Source organism: Python bivittatus, unplaced genomic scaffold (genome assembly GCF_059951505.1).
Source record: "Python bivittatus isolate LINGU-HERP-01145 unplaced genomic scaffold, Pbiv_v1 ctg000020_np1212, whole genome shotgun sequence".
Taxonomy (NCBI): Eukaryota; Metazoa; Chordata; class Lepidosauria; order Squamata; family Pythonidae; genus Python; species Python bivittatus.
Genome location: NW_028277030.1, coordinates 130869998 through 130891645, shown reverse-complemented (window position 1 = coordinate 130891645; position 21648 = coordinate 130869998). Strand labels below are relative to the sequence as shown.

The following is a 21648-nucleotide window of genomic DNA, read 5'->3' as shown; positions in this document are numbered from 1 at the left end:
TAATAATAATAATAATAATAATAATAATAATAATTCTTCAATGAGAACAATGTCAAAACTTAAAAAAACATTCACAAAAAGCAAAGATCAACCTCCAGTAAGCCTCAAGAAAAGTGCATAGTCAGTCATGTGGACCCAAAAGCAAGTTGAAATAAACATTTTAACCTGTTTCTGGCATTGCAGCAAGGTGGGGGCTGCACATAATGGGGGATATTCCATAAGGTGGGGGCTATTACAAAGGAAGCCTGCTGTCTCTCCCATGCCTTGTGGTCCTCACAATTGTTAGAATTTTTGAACATTTCCCCCTTATTAAGGCTCCTCCCACTCCTTTGAACAGCTGTAAACCTTGGAATCCCCAAGCTCCTGAGATCTCCCTTTGGGTGGTGCAAATTTTGCTGCACTAGGATTGTCAGTACATCAAGCTCACTACAGTAGTACTGTAAATAAATGGGACTTGTCATAAAATGGATCTCCAGAATCCTTTGTGTATATGCTTTGGCTGAGGAATTGGAAAAAGAAACATCAGCATCTTCTGGGTCTTCTCTCTTGGGTCATTCTTCATTTCTGGTGTGTGTGTATCTGTGTGTTTGAACAGTTAAAAGTGCAACCCATTTGCATGCAAGTCAGTGGAGCATCAGATTACATACCCCTGAGTGAAAACAGGGCTTGATAGAAGTGAGATTTAACTAGTGGGATTTTGCTGCAATTTGGGATACATGGAAAGTTTGTGATTGGGAATACAGATCAGCTGCAGCTAATATTTGGCCCACATGGTGGATGGCATTGCAGAACTACTGTGATCTACTCATTCTCAGCACAGCTTTCCAACCTACAAAATAGAGAGACAAATAAACTACACTATGGTGTTGTTGTACATTAATAACTTGTTGACTAGAAAAGTCAATGCAGTAACCAGAGGAGAACTGATGCTATAATGCTCTCATGTGCTAATATCCTGGCTACTGTATTTTGTAACAACTGTAGTTTCCAGGTTGTCTTCAGAAACAGCCCTGATATGAAATAGTTACAGTGGTCTACGTATGTGGTAAAGACATGAGTTGCCATTGCTAGGCTCTCATGGTCCAAGCAAGGTCACAACTGGTGCACCAGTCTAAGATGGGTAAGCCCCCGGACTGCTGTTCCAGGGGAAAATGAGGGTCCAAGAGGATCCCAAGTTGTAGATCTGCTCCTTCAGAGGCAGGACAGAGCAATCATTAGGGCAATGAGCCTAAGATATTTTTGAACAGAATAACTCTGGCTTACTGGGATTCAGCCTACACTTGTTTTGGCTCAATTGACCACCAAGGTTGACAGTACAGGGTCTGGATTTCCATGGCAACTCTGGAACTCCGCCCCTGGCTCCCAACTCCCACAGGTGTCCAGTAAGATGTCATATCAAAAGTTGCTGAGAAATTTAATAGGACCAGGAAGATTATACTCTGACCCCCAAGGTCCTGACACTGATCATTTGTCAGAGTGACTAATGCCATTTCTGTCCCATATCTGGACCTGAAGCGAGCCTGGTAGGGATCCAGGTAATCCACCACAATTTTAAGGATGACACTTCCAAATATTACTATTACCAAACTACATCAACAATCACAGATGCGGAACATAGACTAATCTGATTCATGTTTACTTAAAAATAAGTACCCATGTGGCTAATGTGCTTACTGCCATATCATGTGTAGTATTTTAGTCTTTGGTGGGTGAGAGGACCCCACAGTATACCACAAGAAAAGAGAAGGATCTGGCAGTGTGTCCTGGGAAAGAAAGAACTGCTTCAAAATCTACACTTTTCAGGTTTAGTCCCTCCCTCCCTCCCTTCCTTACTTCCTTTTATAAGCTTGCCAAAAGATAAACTGGAATTGATACTCAACTGATACCTTTTCAGTGGCTCCCATGTCTGTTCTAACGTAGACTGCCAATTCCTCGGGGCAGGAATCTGGATGTTGTTTCGTTTGTACATTCAGCAAGGTTAAATATGGGCAGTAATGCTGGGGCACATATGTGTCATAAAGCTTTTGGATACAAATCATTTCTGAACTCTTGTCCTGATCTGTTCTAAATGTGCAGAGCCGGATTGTTTTTAATTGTTAAGAAATGTTTAAGCATTTTTAAAAGGTACTTTGCATTTAGTCTATCTACTGTATATATTTTTGCTGGTTTTAGTCACATTTTGCTCTAAGTTGTTGTTCGCTGTCATTGTTTTTGTTTTTAAAGGCAGCATATTGTTATTTTAAACAACAACAACAACAAACTAAATGCATATGTGGCAGAAGCCATTAATAATAATAATATTCCACCCTAACTTTATTGGCAAGTTGCATCTCAGTGAAATCTTTAATGTATTTTAAGGTCTTGAGATTTCTGCTATGACGTTCTCTCATCTCCACAACAGTGTCATCACTGTTCCTGTCCTGTGATGTGGGCGAGGGGGTGGATCCATTCATGCTCTGTTTGCAAAGACTTATCTGAAAAAAAGCCTCAGGAAGCAGAAATGACAACACAGGGGAGGGTCAGAAACAGAGACTCTGCACCCACAAGGACTGTGCTTCTGCTTCTGCTTGGGAGGCAGCAAATAACAGCTGCAAATACCACATACAAGAGATGTGGCTCTTTGGCCACAAAGCTCAGTCTTTAGGGTTACCATTTCTGGGTCTATCTCTTAATTCTAGGCTGCCATTTTTTTTTTTTTTTGCAGGCCAAATTCTGTAGCCCTATCAACGTTAGCACTTAAGACTCTGGCTGTGGGTGGCTGCAGCAGTGATGGGTTACTCTTAAATTTCCCATATTTCCCCCAGTATAACAGTCCTCTAAGACCTTGTGGGAAATTCACATGAAGAGGGGAGGCCATCCCAGGTCACTTTGCATAGGCCTCTTCATACTGCAACCTAGCCCTAGTGGCTAGAAGTAGAACCTGGCCAAATGGAGACCACCTTCCCATCTTCATCAGTTGTCATCAACTTTTTAAACAAGGCATACAATAACCTTGTTATAGTGAGCTATGGACCAGAAGGTCTCTGCTTTCTCATCTTTGCTGTGAATTCACTAGGTAACCCCAAATTACTGGTAATATGAGGATAAAACACTAATCTAGGAAACCATAAAAACAATTATACAATACAGAGAAAAAGTGGACATTCACAAGGACACCTTGGCCACAATGAAATTAAATAAACACAAGAGAAGCATTGGAAGAACTTCTAATGCAAATTTCTATCACATTGAATGAGAGTTAATGAGGAAAAAATGCAGCAGACTCTCTCAGTACAGCCCCAGTTGCTATATCAAAAGTGCTGATAATATGATAGGCAAACCTGTTCAGAAGTGAGCATAAAGACAACACCTAGTAGAGAAGGCAGATGAAGCTCTGGATCTGCTGCAACTGAACTCCTCTACTTCAAAACCACGCAGCCATGGGTATCTGTTGTAGTGGGGGAGCAGGAGAAGTGACAAAAGGTGTGTCAGTGGGTCATGATGCCAAACCTGACTTCCATACTTGGATGCAAATTTGTAATGGTGGTGTTTGCATCATGGTATCATTGCACATACCATTTTGATGTAATCTGTATGCTGTGGTACCTGCATATGCAGCCCTTGCAGTGTAGTACCTCACTCTGTTCCCTGTTTTCCTGCAGAGTCCAACACTCTGTATTGAGCTCTGCCTGGGGTGAATCAAACTCTTCTCTACCCATTCTGTGTCAGAGAATGAAAAAGGTCATCCTGGGTCAGAGGGCTAAGTGATGCTCTGTTTAAAGCCATACCTGTGGCATAATCACATAACAGTTTGCCCTTGTTTCTTGCCAAGGTCCTAGTTTTCCAGATTTTTTTTAAATGATAACCTATTTCAGAAGAGTTTTGAATAGCATGGACAACATAGCTCAAAGGCTTTCATTTTAAATTCATCCTTGTTTTGAGAGACAAAAAGCAGCTGAATGATTTCAATATCAACTTATGCATGCCTAGGCTGTTATTACAAACAGTAGGAGAAGGAAGCGGATTATCTTTGCAATAAAATAGGAAGACAAATCCTTGCACACAGGAAATGAAGAAGAAAATGTATTATTGCCAATAAGAGAAAGGAACCTAAATTCTTTGGAAGAGAGTAGGAAAAGTGGTAGAAAAGAAGAATGACAAACATCAGACACCAAGAAAGAAACTTAGACTTCAGAGGAACTGATTTTCTAAAAGTTGTAGTGAAAGTTCCTGAAAATCTTGGAGATCTGACAAAATTACAAGCTCTGACTGAAATTGCAAGTGTGGCCTTGGATATGGTTTTCTGAAGGCACACCTCTTTGTAAACAGAAAAACAACTGTTTGAGCTGGTAGTTTTTAGTGGTGTAGCCACAATATATTTTGAAGCCTAGACTTAAAAAGTGTTATGGGGGGGGTGTGTGACCTTTGCAATTAAGTACCACTCTGTAATAGAAAATAGCAATGTATTTTAAAAGAAAAATATTGAAACAAGTGCTTGTAATTGTGTACAGGAACCACTGACCGTCTCCTAACACTGTATTTTTAAAAGAATCAAGACAAGGATGCAGCAGCAGGGGGTAGCAGACCTTGTGGTTCCTGGCACATCCAGGTCAGCACATAAATGGTTGCTAGACCAACTTATTGCTGCCCTTGGGATCATTGAGGAGCCTCTTCCCCAGTACCATTAATTATTTTCCATAACAAAGATTATTTTTCATAATTTTGCTAGTCTTGCCCCGTTCCAAGGTATTACATTCATTGAAAACCTAGAGTCCATTAGGTTTTTTGTTTTGGAAAAGAAAGCCATGGTTAGCATTGCTCTTATCTGTCCTCCCTCATGGTCCCCCAGTTTGGTGGCAGAAGGACCCCCAAACTTCCGGGGGAGATGTGGGGGACATAATAAAGGTAGAATTCTCCAGCAGTTCCCATTCTTTGGCAGAGGACACTGTGGGGCTTAATTGAGAAGGGCTAGTTCTAGGTTTGACATACAAACCGTGTTTCTATTTTATTGCACTCCACACCACTTATCAGAGCATGTGAAAAGCCCCAAAGCCCTGCTAGCAAGGGACTCATGGTGGAATTATAAATGAGCAGCATTCACTGTCATTTTTCCTCCATAAAGTGAGAGGAGAGGATGTTACTGAAATGTATGGCACCTGTGGGTTAACCTGCAGGCAGGTTCACATGAGGAAAGAAAATCCTAAATTCCCTTTGCTCTAAAACATTCTCAACCTTGGTAGTGTTAAGATGTGTGGACTTTAACTCCCAGAATTCCCCAGCCAGCATGCTAGATGCATGTTGAACCCAGGTCTGTTCTAGTTTGTGAAATCTGTTAAGATGGAGCTAGTGTGCTGGACTACAGATATTGCTAAGAAAGATACTCTTCCAGTTGTATTAAAAGATAACAGTCATCGTTAAAAATGATTCATTAAATCTTTCAGAATTTCATAGAATCAGAGTTGGAAGGGACTTTGGAGGTCTTCTAGTCCAACCTCCTGCCCAAGGCAGGAGTCCTCATACCATCTTGGACAAATGGTTGTCCAATCTTTTCTTTAAAAACCTCCAGCAATGGAGTACCCACAACTCCAGGAGGCAAGCTGTTCCACTGCTTAATAGTTCTGTCAGGAAATTCCTCATTTCCAGGTTGGATCTCCCTCTTCTACTCATTGCTTCTTGTCCTACCCGCAGGTGCTATGGAGAATAAATTGATGCCCTATTCTCTGTGGCAGTTCCAATACTTCTTTCAAGTATTGGAAGACTGCCATCATGTCTCTCTTCAGTCTTCTCTTTCTTAAACTAAATGTATTTCAAATTTGTCACTGCCCATCTCACTGCAGGGAGACATATCTAGTTCTTTTAGCCATTCTTCATAGGATTTAGCTTCCAGACCCCTTATCATCTTTGTCGCTCTTCTCTGCACTCTTTCTAGGGCCTTAGCATCTTTTTCGTATTGTGGTGACCAGAACTGAACACAGTATTCCAAATGTGGCCTCACCAGTGCAGTGTAGACTGGTACTGTCACTTACCTTGATCTTGATACTGTTGATGTAGCCTAGGACTATGTTGGCTTTTTTTGGCAGCTGCAGTACACTGGTGACTCATACTTAAGTGGTGGTCCACCAGGACACCTAGATCCCTCAACAATATCTCAGCATAGGCATTACTGTACCTGTGCATCTAATTTTTCCTGCCTAAGTGCAGGATCTTACTTTTCTCTCCACTGAACTGCATCTTGTTGGATAGGGGCCCAATGCTCAAGTCTGTCAAGATCCTTCTGAATCTTGAATCTATCTTCTGAGGTGTTAGCAATTCCCCCCAGCTTTGTGTCATCTGCAAATTTGATAAGTGCCCCTTCAATCCCCTCATCTAGGTCATTTATGAAGATATTGAAGAGCACTGGGCCCCAAAAATAACCTTGATGTACCCCACTGCATACTTCCCTCCACGTAGATGTAGTTCCTTTAAGGACCTGTTAGTGGTACTGTTTATCCCACACTGTTCTGTCTTACTAAGAAGTAGGCTGTGATCTACTTTATCAAATGCAAAATTTATCAAATTTGTTCCAAAACAAGTTTCAATGTACAAATTTTAAATCCTTCAAAAATAAAAGGTGCTATTTACAGCTTCTCATGGAATAACCAGCCTGGATTTTATCAGAATAAAACCTACTGCCTCTATTACCTTGTACCAGAAGCACAGAACTCCTTAACTATTGTATAAATAAAGCAGATGAGACTAGAATTTATATTTGTTTGAAAAATTCTTTTTACAGTACATACAAAAATACTCTGCACACACTTTTTTGGTTTTGATTATTTTTTACAAAAAACAGGCATTACAAAATTTAAGATTTGAAAATGGCATTTGCTCCTGCTGTATCAGGACATGGGCTCTGAAGGAAAGCATGGTTCTGCAAGAGTCCAGTGGTCGTATAGTGGGTGATATTGATTCTAGTGAAGTTGTTCAGAAAGCTACAGAATTCAGACTTGACGAAAACTCATTCTACCCCAGCATTCCCAGTCCCAGTTCACAGAAGAATAAAGAGCACTCATTCATTCATAAGGCAGGCCAAAATATGGAAGATAATTTTCAGATCATTCAACATGGAAATAAAAATAGATTGGATTGCAAGTTATGGTTTTACAAGGCCCTCTAACAATTCTGAAATTCAAGTGATACGGTGACCACTTTTCTTGCATTCCAGTATTGTGGAAGATGAGTCGATTTAAATTTTTATTTATAGATTAGCATGCAATCCAGCTAAACACTGAAGTATATTTAACTCCCATTGATTTAAAATTGGGGTGCTAGATGTGTAGAGAGAAGAATCAAAGTTAAATTCACATCTCACTATTACAGGGCTTTAATACAACTGAACAATGGCTGAAATTGTGCTCTAGGTTTTCCTTTTGTGAGCCTCCATGGGAAGCAGCTGTTTTGGTACATCTACATATGTGCCAAATAGATTGTTTTTTAAAGGAGAAGCACCTCCAATATTTACACACATACTCCTGTGCATTATTACAAGAACCCCTATGGCAACCTGCTATGCAGATCACCAGCCAGCCTTCCATACCACCAAGACTGGTTGTGGATTTTCTGGTTAGAACAATAGTGTTAAGAGTATATTTAAGAAAGAGATTCAGTCTACCTGCACTTCTCCAATGCCATTGATAACAACTGAAATACACCAGAGCTAAGTACTCTGTATGCCAACCCTTTCAGGAAAAATAAAGGCAAGACATTTTTGGGGGGGGGGTTTCGTAGCAAAAACATTTTCTGCTGAAAGAAGAATAACTCAGATAGAAGACTTAAAATAAAGCTATGCTTCTGCACAGTGAAAATAAAGGCCCAGTCCAAGGGAATAAACCTTACATTATAGGAATACCCACACACCACAAATTTTGGAAGAACAGTAGCTTGAATTTTTTTACAACAATTAAGACAGTGTAATACTTTAGAGAGAAATACACCAGAAGATTAAGCCATTTTAAACAACGATGGGTGCTATGCATAAAGCCAATATCGGTCTACTTAACATTGTCTTGACACCAACTTGGAGCAGTTATTCAGGAAGTCAGGCGGAGGAGTTTCCCAGCTCTGTTATGAGAGATCCAAACTGGAGCTGACAGGGACCGATATGCAAATCATATGTTGTACCATTTAGATGCAGTCTCTGTCTTCATGCTTTGGGTGTCGCTTGCTACTACAGTAGTATGGATACAGTAACTTTAGGATGCCTTTTAACAGAAGAATATCTTATGATGCTGTTGATGAAAGTCTTTTTTTTAGTCAAGATTTCAAAATTATGCATTTTAAACTGAAACTGTTTATGTTATTTTCTTTTAAATAATAAGATTTGCACTTTGTTAAATAAACTCACGGGTAAAGAAAAAAGAGGACAAGCATACATTTGTTGATGATCTTTGCTATACTCACAACATTTCCCAACCTGGTGCCTTCCAGATGCAGGCACACTGGTTAGAAATTTTGGGAATTACTGTCTCTACACATCTGGTGAGTATTAAGTGAGACACATCTGATTTAAAGAATTTATGTTCCATACTTCAACAACTTTGTAGGGTATCTATAAACATTTGAATTAAGTATAATCAGGATTCCATTCAGTACTGCACAATGCAGCTGGAATTTTGTGTACGCAATGGAATTTCTTTTTCCTCTCTCATCCCCCCATACTCCCTCCCCTGCCCCAAATCTGCATATAGAAGGACCCTCAACCTTCTGGAGCTGATTTGGGAAAATCAAATGAGCCTTACAAGAGAAGAAGAGGAACCAATTCTAGCACTAGATATTTGTTCTGATAGAGAGCTGGAGTGGATCAGGGCACTTTCTCTGTGAGTTAAAAAAAGTTTATTAGTGATTGCAGCCAAGTTAATATGCTCAAAAGAGAAACAAGAGGGTAATGACAATAGCTGAAATAAAGAAATGAGCAATAGCCATTAAATGCACTATATCTACTATTACCTGGTAAAGCACTGCTATCGATTAAGAGTCAGTCTGATGGAGTTTTTAACAACACGAACCATGCCACTTGCTGGGATTGGAGAAGATGAATCTGGCAATTCTTTACTAGAAAGCCGCTGCAAATGAAAACAAATTAGATGAGGGAAGCAAGATTCCAGAGATATGAGTACAAGCCTAGATCAAAGCAACATCTTATATCAACCCTACTACTAAGATATCTTTCATCTCCATGTGCTCAGCTTCTGTTACTACTATTGAGGGGAGATGGTTGATTTAAAGCTTTTAGCTTGCAAGCTAATCTAAGAGTCCTTGTGGGTGGGTGGCAACCCCTAAAAGTTAGAATAAAATACAAATTCTATATTAAGTGTGAGCAATGCTTTGGATTTGACAAGAGATACTTCAGAATGCATATCAGCTGTGAGCTTCCTGCTGCAGCCTCATAATCCTGAAATCAGACATGGCTGTTTTAATAACTCACAGACAGGTACTGTGTGCTCTGAAGCACCCATTCCCAGTCAAATCTAAACCACTGCCCAGCCCTGTTATATGTAATGTCATTTCAGTGAGAGCAAATTACAAAGCATGTAGGGGCATTAGAGAACACAAAATGAAAGCCACATAAATATTAAAAGTCTTCAGACATCAGTTATTACCTCCATTTTTGTTCCAAATACTAATGTGCAGTTAATACCTGTGATCTTTGTGTATCAAAAGTTGGAAGAGTCATGGTGTCTTCACGGCTATGCTAACAGGAAGAGAAACATAAGAAGTAAGTAACAAAGTGGAAGAAATAGTGGGCCACAGGCAGCCGGTACAAGCCACAATGATGTCACTGCACAAATGTCACAAATGGTGTCATATCTGCAATAGTGTCATTGCACAAGCGGTGTCACTTGCACACAGACACTCAGACATTCATGCAGTGGACTTTTGTCAGGATCAGATCATTTTCTACAATAAGGAATTCATAGCCCTCCAGATGCTGATGAATTGCAACTTTCTGTATACCTCACAACTTACTCTGACATCTGAAACTTGTATAAAGTAATGCAGCATTTCCCTCCTTTCCCATCTCTGAGTCTTGACACTAATGTCTACTTTGATAGCATAACAGAGCTGAATTTGGACAAAAATACACCAAATTATTGAAGTATGTAAAGCCAGGTTGAACACCTCATTTACACACCTTGAAGACTCTTTGTCATATTAGAAATAGTCATCTTGTCATGCAACACATGCACACATCACTACTGGCTTCTGATCCATTCCTTTCTTCACCTCCCCAATGTGTAAATCAAGGTAATAATTCAAAAAGGGAAAAGACTGGAATACCTCCTGAATGTTTTGCCAGGAAACAAACTCAATATGTTTAATATAAATTATGCAAACAGTTATATTAAATTAGCCATAGAACCCACAGGGGGGCAGGGGGGAAGGGAAGGAACATTACTAATGCCCGTTATAGAGCCATTACTAAGATTTTCACTGTTATTAAAGTCTGAGCTAGCTTGGGTGTTTTTCTCCAAGAAATCACAATCTCTATCTATGTTTGTTCAAAAAATAACTTTTGCTCAGTTTAAGGCTGTAGTCCCCAGCAGAGTTTTATTATCAGTCATGTAACTGTGTCCTCGTTGATCAATCCACTTTAACACTGAAGCTGTACTGGGACTTCCTTCTGAAAAGAGACACTTACCTTGTCTACATCTTTCAGCCGCTTAAGACAATCTTCAGAGGCTGGTGAATGACCTCTCTTATGTGCAAAGTTATTTTTAACAGAACCTATTCCATCCAGGTATCCCTGGGAATAGGTAGAAGCAGGGGCGATAGTCGGAGGAATCCTATTTTGCTCTATGGCCATGGAGACACTACAGGAACTTAAAGGCAGAGCTGTGTCCACTGTAGCTGTGAGATCCAACTCTGCAAATTGGAGTAAAGTTAAGTTTTACTTAATGAGCCTAAAAAAGAATACTTGCTAATTTTCAAGTTGAGTACATACAAGAGGCAATACCTGGCACAGACATCACTGACCGAGTAATGGCCCATGGCTTCTCTCGCCTCTCATATACAGTAGGTTTTTGAAGGACACCAGACCTGTGAAAAGCAGCACTGGTTAAGAAATATTTCATGGAGGTGATCATATGTTATGATAAAAACCTTCCACAATAACAGCAGAAAGCAGTTGCTAAAATGGATGAGAATGACCTAATGATGCCTGACCAAGAATAGATGAGAATGATAATTGAAGAGTATCTGTTTAGAAAAAGTCTATTTATTTCAAATATACGGCTTAGGAATAAGTCTATTCATATGCACACATAGAACAAAAATGAATGAGGAAACATGAGCGACCTGACTGTTTATGATGAAAGGCTGAGGGAATTAATGAAAGAAGTTCTGTATGATTTAAGAAAAGAGATTTGGAAGCAGCTTGGAAGAGAGAGAAAAGCATTATGTTACACATGTCATTGAAGTCTGTGGTGTTATGTTAATGAAAAACATGTAAAGGGATGCTTGGTAGTATGATGAAGTGAAAGAGGTTGTGAGTGAGGAAAAACGAATTATCGCAAAAATAAGTAAGTATAAAGAAAGATAATGTGTAGAGGAAGAAAAATACAGTTGAAAAGAATGTAGTCAAAAAGGTAATGATTAAAATTAAAAGAGAAAGAAAAATGCTTAATGATTTTGATGGAAATTAATTGTTTGAGAGTGAACAAAGAGGGCTAAAAAAGGAGCCTCCAAAAGAGTGACTGGAATTAAAAATAAAAGTAATGAGATTATTTGGATGAAACAAAGTGAGGGAATATTGGAAGAAGCATTTCAGAGATCTGCATGAGAAACAGTAGAATTTTTCTCTCTTCAAAAGTAAAGATAGCAAAAGTAAACACAAGAATTACCTGGAACAATTTTTTTTAAGTAGGCCTGTCGGGGTGTCTGACAGAAATTTGTCCAAAAGGATACAAGAAATAACAAAAGTCTGGGAAATGCAGTGCGGTTTTATCTAAGGCAGTGGATGAGACGACCAAATTTTGCTCTTCAGCAGCTCACTGGGAATCCAGTTCTCCTGCGTAAGCACTACAACATAAACTGGTCCAGAATCAGGATGGGCAAATCATAGCTTGTGGGACTATGTTTCATGAATTTATAGAGCAGGTTTTCTCCCCTCCACTAATTTTTGCAAAATACAGGTGTTTTAAATCTCTGTGAGCGCACCCCTTTGGCCCCTTAAGTCCTACTAAATCCCTTAAAGCACAGAGAACAGAATGAACATTTTGCTTCCTCCTATTTTGGTGGTATCGTGTCATTTTGGCCTTCTGAGGCCTAAAAAATTATACAAACCATATAAATTATTCATTGCTGACCTAAGCTCTCATCCTTCCAATTCAATACAGTAATTGCCATTCTTCCCACTTCATGTAGCTAGAGCAGTGAAGGATGGAGTTGTGAGAGTCTCAACCATGCCACTCTGTAGCCAGAAGTGGACCTTGGGGAAAGGCAGTGGTCAGAGTGCTAATTATTTACATACAGGAGTAGCTTTGCATTCTCACATCTTAAAAGTAATACTGATGCTAGCCACCTGACATAGCCACACCTACCTTTCTGTTTCTTTTGAAAAAGATTTACTGCAATATTCCACCACGTTGCTGAATGACGGAACAGTTTTGCACTGCGTGGTAACTTCTGCACTGCTGTAAGTGTCCAAACAGCTATCATTTACCATTGTTCTTTTCAACACAACCCCACAAGCATGTCCACCAAGATCAGGCACACTCTGTTGAGATAATTTCAGTTTAGATATACAGATCTGTAAATGAGGTGCTGTCAGAAAGACCAAAATTTGGGCAAACCTTTTTCCTCTTCTGCAAGAAGTCTACTGGCAAGTAATAATGGAGTTGTTTCTTCCTCACATGAGTAGCTTCAATCTTCATGCCTTCTTTCAACATGTTGATGTTGTTTGCTTGCCTATAAACTAAGATCAAAGATGACAAAGTCAAGAAGTCATCCAACAACTCAAGCAACTTTGATCAGCCCCATAACTTGCTGTTCTGCTACTGCTGGAACCATCTCCCCAATCCATAAGGCAGCTATCAGAGCCACACTACAATAATCATCCTATCTTCAGGAAATGGAATGAAGCCATACAGCTCTGCCACACTGTCAGTGAATAGAAACAAAGAAAATGATTTAAATCAGTTCGTTTTTGCAATACATATGTACTATGAGTCCTGATATTTTGGCTCCTGAAGGCTCTTAGGGTGTCTAATAGTCCTGTCTTACTGGTAGACTTGATTTTAGTAGCAGGGTACAAATAGTAGGGGAACCTAGGGGTACAGGCACAATCGTCTTTCCTTCTGGAATCTGATTCTTAATCTGACTCTTAAATCAACATTACCCTTTCTGCAGTGAAAGCCTGCATAAGTTTTTTCAAGAGAATTAAGCTGCAGACTTCTTTAGCTTATTAGCTTGACCATGCAATGAAATACTGAGGCATACTGGACATGTTAACTCAGTCTATACAAATATCATTATATGGGAGTTGGTGTATTACAAACTAGATTTTAAAACACAACTGTCAGCTGGTTTAATTCTTGTCTCCATTAAACCAACATAAAATTATTACATGTTTTCTAACAAAGGTCTTACATAACTTAAAACCCAAGAATGAATGAATGAACGAATAAATAAATAAATAAATAAAGAGGGAGGGATTGATCTCTCCCCCACTCCATAGCAATCTAGCTTGTAGAGTTAGAATAGTACATAGGCATATGTGAATACCTGTATATCCAATGCATTTTATCGCCTGGTTTACAGGATACATTTCTACTCTAGCAGATATATGCCAAGACATTTAAAAAATCTTATTTTTATATCCAGAAACAAATGTCCTAGTCTGTATAGAGGCAGAGGCAGTGGTGTGCTGGTAAATGTTTAATAACTGGCTCTGCCGACTCCATTGCTGCTGCTGCACTGCTAGTCGCCGAACAGCTGATCAGTATGCCCGGTGTGGTGGCTCTGCTCTCTACTGGCTCACAAAATTCCAGGAAATTTAACAATCGGCTCTTGCAAGCTGGTACGAGCCAGCTCCAGCTCACCACTGGGCAGAGGGCTCCACTTTCCACTTTGGAAAACATATAATATGATCACAACTTTTGGCTTTTTTTTTTTTCTTTCCAGTGAATACACCTAAGTTGCTTACAGTGATGTTCAGCTTTCAAAAATAGCTTTTGCAGCATTTTGTAGGCTGTCCAGTTAACTACATTTCACAAGGCACTTTTCTTCTCTAAATAAAAGCTCCAGACACCTCATACATTTTGAAAAGTGAGCTTGTTTTTTTTCCTCTGGGGAAGGACAAGTCCTAATTGGACTTCTGTGAACACTTATCCAGAGGAGTCCATTTTAAAACTATTAATTCTAATGGTAAAACAAACAACAGAATCTAATTAAATTCCAAAAATACCACTTGGAAAGATAAATGCCTCACTGCAGCATAGTTAAGAGAAATTCCCACTGATTATGTTGAACTTTACATATTGCCAATAATTCCAAGACTATAGGGAGCAGATTCACCTACAAGCAAGTTCAATATAGGTACAACGGATGCATTTAAAAAAAAAAACAAGCAAAGGATGTGTTCTCTTGCAATCAAGAAATCAGGATTGTGTCAGTTCAATAGCCTTTAAAGGTATTAAAGAAATAGCATATCTTTGAAAAAATGATTTAAAGGAGAAATTTACTTCAGCACAGATTCTGCTTCACCTTCAAATCTTTCTGCAGTATACTAGCAACCCATATTCCTTTTCTCATTTTTTATAAGCCGCCTCAGTATGGATAACATTCCACTTGGTTGCCAAGTTGTCAGCAGCACTAATGTACACCGAAGGGAGGCACCCATCTGAAATAATATTGGCCCACTCAAAACAGGATTTTCAAGGGGAGAAAGTTTACCTGTATCTGTGAATGACTGGATATCATAGGTTAAGTCAATGCTTACACTCTCTGTGTTCTCCAGTTTCTTAAAAATTATTCCCAGAAACCACATTGATACATAATCACTCCTAGAGGGAGAGACACAAAACAACATATTAACAAAAAGTCCCAGTGCCAGTAGTGTTATGGTTAAGGGCTAAATGCAAATTACTTATGCATTAAACTGATTTCTTTGCAGAGCTTCAGATGTCAATAAAGAACAAAATTACATGTTACAAAGGATTTATGGACTTTGCAACACTTCGTTATTCTAATGAAGAGTAAACAACTTGTCAGGGCCTGTGGACTGTATGGGGTGCTCAGTTGGGCTGGACGCGCATACTATCTGCACACACATATACCTGCATGCACACATTCATGTAAATTCACACATACAGTGGGGCAAAAAAGTATTTAGTCAGCCACCAATTGTGCAAGTTCTCCTACTTAAAAAGATGAGAGAGGCCTGTAATTTTCATCATAGGTATACCTCAACTATGAGAGACAAAATGGGGGAAAAAATCCAGAAAATCACATTGTCTGATTTTTAAAGAATTTATTTGCAAATCATGATGGAAAATAAGTATTTGGTCAATATCAAAAGTTCATCTCAATACTTTGTTATATATCCTTTGTTGGCAATGACAGAGGTCAAACGTTTTCTGTAAGTCTTCACAAGGTTTTCACACACTGTTGCTGGTATTTTGGCCCATTCCTCCATGCAGAGCTCCTCTAGAGCAGTGATGTTTTGGGGCTGTTGCTGGGCAACACGGACTTTCAACTCCCTCCAAAGGTTTCCATGGGGTTGAGATCTGGAGACTGGCTAGGCCACTCCAGGACCTTGAAATGCTTCTTACGAAGCCACTCCTTTGTTGCCCGGGCGGTGTGTTTGGGATCATTGTCATGCTGAAAGACCCAGCCACGTTTCATCTTCAATGCCCTTGCTGACGGAAGGAGGTGTTCACTCAAAATCTCATGATACATGGCCCCATTCATTCTTTCCTTTACACAGATCGGTTGTCCTAGTCCCTTTGCAGAAAAACAGCCCCAAAGCATGATGTTTCCACCCCCATGCTTCACAGTAGGTATGGTGTTCTTTGGATGCAACTCAGCATTCTCTCTCCTCCAAACACAACAAGTTGAGTTTAGACCAAAACGTTCTACTTTGGGTTCATCTGACCATATGACATTCTCCCAATCCTCTTCTGGATCATCCCAATGCTCTCTAGCAAACTTCAGACGGGCCCGGACATGTACTGGCTTAAGCAGGGGGACGTGTCTGGCACTGCCGGATTTGAGTCCCTGGCAGCGTAGTGTGTTACTGATGGTAGCCTTTGTTACTTTGGTCCCAGCTCTCTGCAGGTCATTCACTAGGTCCCCCCGTGTGGTTCTGGGATTTTTGCTCACCGTTCTCATGATCATTTTGACCCCACGGGGTGAGATCTTGCGTGGAGCCCCAGATCGAGGGAGATTATCAGTGGTCTTGTATGTCTTCCATTTTCTAATTATTGCTCCCACAGTTGATTTCTTCACACCAAGCTGTTTGCCTATTGCAGATTCAGTCTTCCCAGCCTGGTGCAGGTCTACAATTTTGTTTCTGGTGTCCTTCGACAGCTCTTTGGTCTTGGCCATAGTGGAGTTTGGAGTGTGACAGGTGTCTTTTATACTGATAACAAGGTCAAACAGGTGCCATTACTACAGGTAACGAGTGGAGGACAGAGGAGCCTCTTAAAGAAGTAGTTACAGGTCTGTGAGAGCCAGACATCTTGCTTGTTTGTAGGTGACCAAATACTTATTTTCCACCATGATTTGCAAATAAATTCTTTAAAAATCAGACAATGTGATTTTCTGGATTTTTTTTCTCATTTTGTCTCTCATAGTTGAGGTATACCTATGATGAAAATTACAGGCCTCTCTCATCTTTTTAAGTGGGAGAACTTGCACAATTGGTGGCTGACTAAATACTTTTTTGTCCCACTGTAACTGGACAAAAGAGAGATGCACACACATAAAATCTCTCTCTCTCAGCTATAGTGTGCTCACTGGAAAAGGAAGGTGAATCTTCCCCACCCCACTCCAAGATCTTAATCTAACTGAGATCGATGGACAGAGAAGGTTTTACCAAAAGACTGCCATTTTCCATTTGTTCTCATATCTGTGGACTTGTTTCCCTGCTTCTACACTAATAATTTTCTGAAAGGCCTTGTTCCTGTAAGGCCCAAACAACCACAGAACTCACAATTTTCACAAGCTCTCACAGAAGGTCAGAAGCTCTGGTGCTCTGCAATGAGAGGTCTTCCTTGGCCTTGGAGTTAGCAGGAACAGGGCTTTCAGAAAACTTGCACAGCGGCTGCACCACAGGTAAGTCTGGGGAGGACATGCAAAATCACACTAAATGCCCCCAAGGGTTGCATGTAGTCTGTAGTCCTCCCTACGCCTCTGGCACTTATTATGGGAACAAGGAATACAATCAGCCAGGAAGAAGCTGAACTATTTCCCCACCAGCTGATTCTGTTGCATAACAGTCTGTCTGTCCCTATCCTCACCTGGCCAGGCAGGGCAACAATGAAAGGAGGAAAATGTGCAAAGGCAGGGACAGAATAAGCAACCTTATTCACATCAGTTAGTCATTCCTTGCAAACACTCCTTTCCGTGCTTTTGTTCCTTTAGGCCCTGGGCATTTACAAACACAATACTTATTTACATTCTAATCTCTTTGAAAAGACAAAAACCAATCATATTAGCTATTCAAAAAAAAAAAATCCCTTTGAGTCATACTTTATAAGGCAATTCAAAGTTACAAAATATGTAATTTTTCCAGTCTCAAGAAATTATCAGGCAAGTTGGTTTAAAAAGCTAAATCTGTGTTAATTAATAAGTAAAGATGGTCCCTTTTCTGAGGGTACCCTGACTCCTTGAGATTTAGAGAGCCCCTACTCTATTAGCCTTCTGGAGGGCTGTAAAAACCTCACATTAGGCTAGGATTAAAGTGACCCCAGCAAATTCAAATGTAAATGAGGAGTAAGTGGAATGTTATGGTGCTGTGGTTTGGATATACAGTGGTACCTTGGGTCACAAACGCTTCTGTTCACGAACAATTCGGTTCACGAACAGCACCGTTCACAAAATTTTGCTTCCGTTCTCGAACTCTGCATCAGGTGACAAACAGGATCCGCTGCCATTTTCCCTGCTGTGACACGTGGTCGTGGCTTCCTGTAGGCGAGGGGGACTCTCCCTCCAAGCAATAACCGCCTCCCCACTTGCCTTCCTGTCCTCCACGCCAGAAGTCGCCTCAAGCAAGGTTAGCGTTCTCTCTCTTCATACTGTACTGTACTGTACTTTGTTCCATATTTTTGTGGTTTAAAAAAAAAAACATATGGTTCAGAATGGATTAACCGTATTTACATTGAACCTTATGGGAAAATTTGATTCGGTTGGCGACCAAAATTGGTTGGCAACCAAATTCGTAGGAGTCAGAACTGATTAACCGTATTTACACTGAACCTTATGGGAAAATTTGATTCGGGTCGCAACCAGAGTCGCGGAATGAATTAAGTTCGTGACCTGAGGTACCACTGTACATTGTTATTGTGGGGTTCAATTGCTCATATTTATTCTGTTTTTACTGAATGTCATTGTGAGCTGCCTAGGACTATCATGTATAAGATAGGCAGCCATATAAGTTTTCTAAAAAAATAAATAAATGGAATACCAATATAAGGAGCAAATTTGTAAACCAAAGCACATCACATATGAAGGTGTGCTTAGTTGAATCTAGGGCTCCCTCAAAGTTTTCTGAGAAGAATAATTAAACAAAGCTGTTTGGCAAAATATAACATCCAACTGTTAATGTTGTGGTACCTTAAAGACCTCAAATCAATTATGGCACAAATCATCAAGACAGACTAAAGATGCCTATAGATTAAGCTAGATTATCATGAGCTTCCCATATTTTCCCACTGTCTGCTTTGTCTTTAGTTACTCAAGGAAACAATTGAGGATGGAAACACAGACTAGCTATGCAAGGCTTTTTGACTAGCAGTGTTAACCTCACTCCAAAAGCAGACATCAATACAACACAAAATAATAGTGTTGATATGAACTCACTCTTTGTACTGATCCCTGTTCCCACTGAAAGACTGTGGATTTACATGGGCAAGGGTAATAAATTCATTTCTCTCCAAGTGTCCAACAAGCACACGAATTTTAGACTCCACTAAGCCAACCCTAGCAGAAAGAAAATAAGTCTCGGTCAACCAAGGACTTCCAACCATCAGTGGAAACATGGCAGCATGCAATCCTGAGGGCACAATGCATGAAACACAAGAAAGAAATTTAGCATTGGAAAATATTAATTTTTCTTTTCAGCATTTAGAATTTTTTACATCCATAGGATGAATGCTTGCTTATTTTAGAAATAAAAATATCCATCACAGATTTGAAGCATATAGGGAAAAAAAAAGCAGCAAATTAAAAAGCACCAGATAATCAGTAGACAACAAAATTCTCAGTGTCAAATAGCAGCTATATTTATTTAAATTTGACTTGGGAAGAGTGTTGACACTGATTTAGGAAGTAACAACATCTCTTTTCCTAAAGGATCAAGTTTATATTCTAAAGGATCCTAAAGGATCAAGTTTATATATACATGAGGACCAAAGTAGCCTTTGTGGTCAGAAATGCCTTTCTTCAGGTTCAGATCACAAGACACAATCAACCAGGACTAATCTGATAATTTCCTTGGGTTACTTTATTGCAAAATTTATGGTTTCTAAGGGGGTCTAAATGTTTACAAATACTGCAAATCGGTTGGAGTAAAAAGAAGGGGGAAGTTATCTACTTTTCCAAGTAGCTTTTTTAGTTTTTTTAATATTCATAATAAAATGCATATTATTATAAAAAAGAACTGTTTGCAAACTGTAGAAAAGCCTTTTATTGATGATTATTCTGGAGTCATTTCACATTAATATGCACGTGCTGTTTCCAGTTTCAAGTGTGTTGTGGGTTGAACTTAAAAGCTGTTTTTAATTTTTTAAAGGACCAATCAGGCTAACATCATAGTAGTTGCAAAATAGTTTTTCCCACAAGAATTAAACTGAATGTTTAAGTTCTTCCTCAAATGATCCACTGAATGAAGACCTTCTCAATGACGTTTGCTGTCCCTTTATTTTTTTTCAGCATCTGGGTGAAGATTTTCTTTTGGTCTGCAAAGGCCTTTTAAATTTCCCATGTGCTCTGGGCTTGCTTAAAATCTATGTTGTGAATTTTCCTTTGTTAACATATTTTAGCTTATGCTCCTTTGTATTACATTTTATATTGCTTTTATTTTCATGGTGAGAACAAGAAAATATAAGAGGGCTACCTCTGCATTGTTAACTACAGCCAGGCTTTTGACTAAGAAATTCATGCCAGAATGTGGAATTCATGGTGTGTCAGAGCATCTGATTATTCTTCTGAGGAACATTTACAACAAATAAGAAGATACTTGTAAGTAGTGAATTTGGAAACAGTGTCTCAGAATAAGGAAGGAAGTAAAACAAGGATGAATATTGTCTGATAAACTGATGCAACAAATATAAGAATGACAAGATTCAAAAAGATGACAACTGGAACCAACACTAGAAGTTAAAACACTAACAGTCTGAGATATATAGACATTACCAGTTTGTTAGTTGAAAGCAAAGACCTAAAAGAGCTTGTTATGAAAGCAAAAACGAAAAATCTCAGTTAATGCTAAATATTAAGATGACAATGTCAACTAGCATTAGTGAATTTACAATTCAAAATGAAGTGATTGTGGTACAGAGTTTTATTTTGTTTGACTTAAAAATAAAGATGGTTACAGAAAAGTAAAGAGGACATTAATCGTAGGGACAGAATGCAGTGTTAAAAAAGATCAGGAAGGATAATGATATTCCTAAGACAAAGATCAGAATATTTAAAGAAAGGGTCTTCTCAGTGGTGATGTATGTTTGTGAAAGCTGAACACTGAAAAAAAGTTATATACCTTGGAATCATAGATCTGGAGATGTTTACTAAGAATGTTGTTATCTGGACCCACCAAAGCAAAACTAAAAGCCAGGGAAATACAAATTTGCAGGGCTTTGTTGCTACGTCATAATTTTTCTGATAATAGCCAGGAATCAGGGTGAATGAATGAATGAATGAATCAAGCCAAAGAGCACTTACACCTTAGAAAGTTCAAAGAATCTGTTAACTTGAACCATAACAATCTGCCAGCAGGAGAAAACAGAAGCAGAGGTACAAGAGTTGACTGTAACAGTCCACAGTTTGAGCACTAGAGAATTCCAGGAAACAGTCTGAAAGAATCCAAATGCAGAGCAAGGAACAAGGGTGACGGGAACAGGCAGGTCTAGAATAAGAGAGTTTTTTTTCCAATAGAGGGGAAAGGTGCTAGTGTGGCTTGATTAGCAGTGTTACTACTCTCTCCTCTCAAGAAAGCATGCTATTTGCTTTGGCTCAGTTCTTTGCAGCTGCCATGTGTTCTTGAGGGAGGCATCCTGCCAGAATCTGGCCCCTGGTCTCACTGGCTAAGGCTCACTGTCTCCTGAAGCTGCCACAGGTGCTAATTACCTGTTGACTTTTCAGGTTGCTGGACTATCTCAGGGACTCAGACAAGACTATAATATCCATGGACAGCAAGAGGAATCAATCCGTCCTGGAATAGTTAACCATTGGTTGCTCCCTTGAGGTTAT

The 21648-nt window shown here is 39.4% G+C and overlaps 1 protein-coding gene across 1 annotated transcript in view; it reads right to left on the bottom strand.

Annotated features, from left to right (window-relative positions):
* Positions 1-6061: 6061 nt before the first annotated feature.
* PAPOLG (poly(A) polymerase gamma) overlaps positions 6062-21648 on the bottom strand; it is a 36127-nt gene continuing 20540 nt past the window's right edge. Inside the window, exons 14-21 of the mRNA XM_025163628.2 lie at positions 19039-19158; positions 14911-15020; positions 12810-12931; positions 12558-12733; positions 10973-11055; positions 10658-10881; positions 9656-9709; positions 6062-9080 (exon numbers count right to left, since the gene is read on the bottom strand). Coding sequence (XP_025019396.2) covers positions 8979-9080; positions 9656-9709; positions 10658-10881; positions 10973-11055; positions 12558-12733; positions 12810-12931; positions 14911-15020; positions 19039-19158 — 991 coding nt within the window. The 3' untranslated portion in view covers positions 6062-8978. The remainder of the gene's footprint in view (positions 9081-9655; positions 9710-10657; positions 10882-10972; positions 11056-12557; positions 12734-12809; positions 12932-14910; positions 15021-19038; positions 19159-21648) is intronic.